General features: G+C 38.6%; 1 protein-coding gene across 2 annotated transcripts in view; it reads left to right on the top strand.

Moving 5' to 3' along the window:
* The first annotated feature begins 566 nt into the window (after positions 1–566).
* Positions 567–4,725, top strand: part of ankrd49 (ankyrin repeat domain 49) — a 12,421-nt gene continuing 8,262 nt past the window's right edge. The window contains exons 1-2 of one of the 2 annotated variants that reach the window (XM_015032289.1): positions 567–672; positions 1,891–2,150. In XM_015032289.1, the coding sequence (XP_014887775.1) occupies positions 1,938–2,150 (213 nt within the window). In that variant the 5' untranslated portion in view covers positions 567–672; positions 1,891–1,937. Of the gene's footprint in view, positions 682–1,890; positions 2,151–4,725 lie in introns of both variants that reach the window. The other variant, XM_015032290.1, reaches the window with a different exon arrangement.

Consider the following 4,725-nt stretch of genomic DNA (forward strand, 5'->3'; position numbering starts at 1 on the left):
CTCTTTTTACATCCTTGTAAATGCAGTTTATAATTTTAAAGTATGGGGGAAAAAAGTCCTCTAGGGAAATTAGATCATGCTCACATACTGAAATCATGGTGTATCGTTTTTGTTTTTGTTTTTTTTTGTTTTTTGTTTTTTTTAGGAGACCAAGCCACAGAAGAAATTGTCAGACAAGAAAAGTTCTGTCATTACACATTTTAGGACATCCTCAGATTTCAGGAAAACATCCTCACACATTAGAACAAAGCCAGATGTCAGACCAAGGCCGTTTTTTCTACGAATTTTTAGACCTTATTGTATGAGGTCGTTTTTTCTGACGTTTTTATATGGAGATCTTTTCGTCTAAAGCCGTTTTCACTGAGAGATTTTATCCTAACACCGTGTTTTCTGGGACATTTTCGACTGAGGCCACACCAATAAGGGCCAGAAAGCAGCGCAAGAAGCATCTGAACTGAACTACGAGAAATTAAATCAGCGAAGAAGTATGGAAGCAGGGGAGGCTTATGGGTAATGCTGTTCTTCTACCCGAACGCTCAATTCTTGATGCTTGCAAGGAACTACACACCCCATGGGCCTTTTCATTTGCCTTCTCAGGGTAAAAGACTGTTTTAATTTTCTGTGTCTTTAAAAGCAGATTGTGAGATGTTGTAGGCGAAATTAAGCATCAAGGTAAGTTTGAAACAGTTGCTATTTTGTGTCCGTGGCAGAAGACTTTGGTCTCAGCTACGTTGTTTGGTTTAGTGGTAATAAAATCTGTTACGTGAAGCGACAATGTTTTTGCTTGGAGTTTTTTCAGCTTGTTTTAGTTCACAACGAGTATAAACTGCGGCTAACGGTAGCCTAATTAGCTTTTATTTCAGCAGGGGAGAGCGTTGCTGTTTTCTTACAGTTTACAGTGTTTCTATTGATCATATGGGACACTTGAACTAATTTCTGATACGAATTTTAACGTACGAGTCTAACGAAAACTGTTATCAAAGTAATCATTGAGCTTAGAGGGGGAAACCGACAAAAGTCCCACTTTTGTAAAAATAAATAAATTGCTAAATATCTGTGTCGTACTGGGTGTTTGCAGCATTTCTCAAAATGCTAGCTTTTTAGCGATTAGTTGATTTATTGCCTATTATAACAGGCTTACTGTTACTTCCAGCTAATGCACTTTTTGACCATAGAGGTTTGACAAATTTACAAACCAGGAAGATCATATATTAATTTTTAAACTCTCAAGCTTGAAAATGGCAAAACAGTTGATGTGCAACAAACGTATATTATACACAGTTATGGGAACAAAAATATGTAAATAATGTGTTGTCTTTAAGTTGCAGGACATACTGAATAATCGGGTCCTTAAAAAGTATTAAAGTATGCTTGTTTAGACTAGTGAGACTCGAGGCTTCACACTGTTTCAATATTCATCCTACAGAAATACGCTAAAATGGAAAACAAAAGGTCCATAGACCTAACTTCACTTTTTATGTTGTTTTTGGAGCAATGGCTTCTTCTCTATTTTACTTTTCTCCCTTCACTGCTACCAGAGTTGTTTCACTGTGGATTATGACTTTCTCTATAGCTTCAGGCAGCATGGTCTTTTGATTTTGTTCTGGGTTTGATAAATACCATCTTTAACCAAAACACTCCTCTGGACAGTAAAGTTTCAGGCTTCTTTCCTCGGCAGGGGGAGATTTGTCATTAGTTCAATATTTCATGCAATATTTTCATCATGTACGATTGTTTATGTAATATTTGCACAAATTTAAAAAGGAAGAAAATGTGAATTCATCTCTACAAAATTCAGCTCGGCATCACGACAAATCTTTAATGACAAATATGAAAGATGTTGGTTGCTGAACATTGTAAACGGTGGTTTGACTCAAGGTTTTCCTTCAGTTACTCAAGTCATTCTGATTCGGGCTCTTCAACAAACTTGGTGTGGAATGGAGTTTCCGGAAGATTTCAACCAGCTCGAGCTGCTCGACACCCACGGGCACCTGATCCCCAGAGGGCCCACGAGTTCCTGGACGGCGAGCAAGGATGAGGAGGAGGAGGTGGACGAGGAGACGCACAGCGAGGAGTGGTATCTGGAAAAGGAGGACGCACTCAAAGACAACCCAAAGGAGCTCGTTCTCTGGGCAGCAGAGAATAACCGCGTAAGTGCCGGCAAGCAAGGGTCACACTTGACAAGGGCTTGAAATAATTGCTTTAAGGTCAGTCCGTGCAGGTTGTTATTTTTGTTTTCATAGTGTTGCATTTCTGGTCTTGTTATCCACATCATCATGAACTCTCCTGAACAGCTCTGTGGACGACTCTTAACAGGCTTCTCTGTTTATTTTATAAAAAAGAAAAGATTGGGGGGTGAGGGGGAATGGACACTCCACAGTCAGTGTTGAGGCAAAATAATAAATACTCACATGCCTATCCCCCCCCCCCCCCCCCATATTAACTTCCACCAAATATGTTTTTATTTGGTATTTTGGGTCACAAACCAGTTGGAAGGGAAAACACTTAATACTTATTTTTTCCAAATATTTTTTGCCAAAGTATACCTAAGAAGTTGTCAAATACAGCTGAAAGTTTTCTGGAGAATGTTTCTACCAACATTACACATCTAAAGACTGAGATGTTTTCTTTCCAAAATGGAAGAACAGATGGGAATGCTCTTCCATATTCTGATGACAGATTGAACAGAGCTCCGCTTGAAGCTTGAGATATTGTTGTTCTCTGAACAGATCCTGCTTTAGATTGCTCCACAAGATTCTCCTCAACTTGCCTGTTGCGATCCTTGCTCTTCGTGGCCTTACTCATTTAACCTTTAAATAACAGCTGTATTAAATTATCAGCTGACCTCTGAGAGCAATTAGTTGTATTTGATGTTTAGAGGTGTTGGAGTAGAAAGGTCTGAATTTGCCTCACAGGACTGAACGATATTTTGCATCCAGTCTCGTCTAAATCCATATAGGAAAGAACCGCTTGGACTGGATCAAATGTCTAATTACTCAGGCTCTCTAGTTGTAAAATATTTCTGTGCACTTGTCATTTTAGTTCAGCACATTGAACCCAGATAAAATAAAGATTGTGGTTGCAACAAGGTGTTTGAGTATTTAGCGAACTCTTGGGACTTTATTAAAAAAAAAATATGAAACTTGCTGTGTTAAGATGGCTCAGCCTGCAGTTATGTGCTTTTATAAACTCATTACTATCTTCCTAGATTCAGATTCAGAAAGCACGGTGAGGAAGTTGATTCAGAAAGACGGCAGAGAGGTCAGATAAATCCGGCGCAGAGACGAAGTGAGAATGATCATTTGTTTGTTCCTTCGAGGTTGTTTCTGGGAAACTTCCTTTAGTTTGTTCAAGTTGCCACTGCTTTTCTTTTGAGCACACTGTTGTCAGTTAGTGAGGTTTCTTTAATGAGATGTTTTCCTCAAGTCTGCAGCTCGAGTCTGAATGTCATGTCGGTGACTAAAATATGTGAGGAAAAAACCCCCACAATTTGTTTTACTGAGAAAACGGTTATATAATGCAGCTGCAAACAAATTTCACTCAAACTTTTAAATCTGCCAAAACATTATTTGCAAAAACATAGAATGCATTTCTCTAAAACTTGCTGCTTTATCCATTTGATATTTAATTTTGCTGACTATTTTGTACATTCTAAGTTAATTAGTGATTACTGCTATCTTTGTTTAGAACAAAACGGTTAAAATGTTTTGCTTTTACACTCTAATGCTCCCTAATTTAGGGCCAGATGTATCACTATGTAATTTTAACAAGATGTAAACTACTTAAATTTAATCTCTAGTTTACAAAATGTCGTACAGGATCCCATGGTAACATTGTTTAATGAAGGAGAACAAAGTGGAGATGGGAAAAGATGAGTGCAAAATTGCTGCTCCTTGTTGAAGGAAGGGAAAGTAGGAATTGTTCTGGAATGGCCGTCCAACCGCCACCTGCAGGAAAGGCGGAGACAGCGACTCCCTCTTCCTCAAACTCTAACCCAAATATCGTAGACGGTCTCCCCCATCAGACTGGCTGACAATTCAGCCTCCCATGTTTTCGCTCTGGTTCTTTTATGGAATCGTCTGTTCTGTTTGTACAGATATTTTGGTCAGTTTCATTTTGTCTACATCGTGAAAAAGGGACTTAAGATTCAAATAACATTTTGAGATGATACAAGACTTCGCTTTACGTCAGTCATCGCCAAACCCTAGAAATGCGTTCATTCTAGAAACTTGTGATATGAAAATTGTTCTGAAAGATTTTCTTTGACAGGAGGTCTCACATTTTGAGGTAAAGTGACTTTATCTCACTCAGGGGAAAAAAAAAAAACAAAAGAAAAAAAAAACATGGCTTTTAAAAACCAGATTTGACCAGTTTTTCAGCTTCATTTCTAAATCCATCAAAGTGCTGAGATGCATCTGATTTAGTCTTGCTGCTGCATTGGCTTAACGTTGCTGCAATTTTCTCAGTGGTGTCATCGTGGCAAGACGAACAATTTTCTGTTTTCCTCGGCTCGCTCTCTCTCTTTAATAGCGGCATTCAGAGCTCTTCTCTTTTAGCCACCCTGCTTCTTCATCATGAACAACTCGTTCCTCTTTTCCTTCTTTCCTTCCTGCTTTTAGAGTAATCGGACAAGTACAGCGGCTGTCACAAGGCAGATTTTTTTCTTTTATGGCACTTTCTAGTCTAACCAGTCTGTTTCGAAGGTGCTGAAAACTGTAAAAAAAA

This window comes from Poecilia latipinna, unplaced genomic scaffold (genome assembly GCF_001443285.1).
Source record: "Poecilia latipinna isolate Pla-1442-1.1 unplaced genomic scaffold, P_latipinna-1.0 Scaffold237, whole genome shotgun sequence".
Classification (NCBI taxonomy): domain Eukaryota; kingdom Metazoa; phylum Chordata; class Actinopteri; order Cyprinodontiformes; family Poeciliidae; genus Poecilia; species Poecilia latipinna.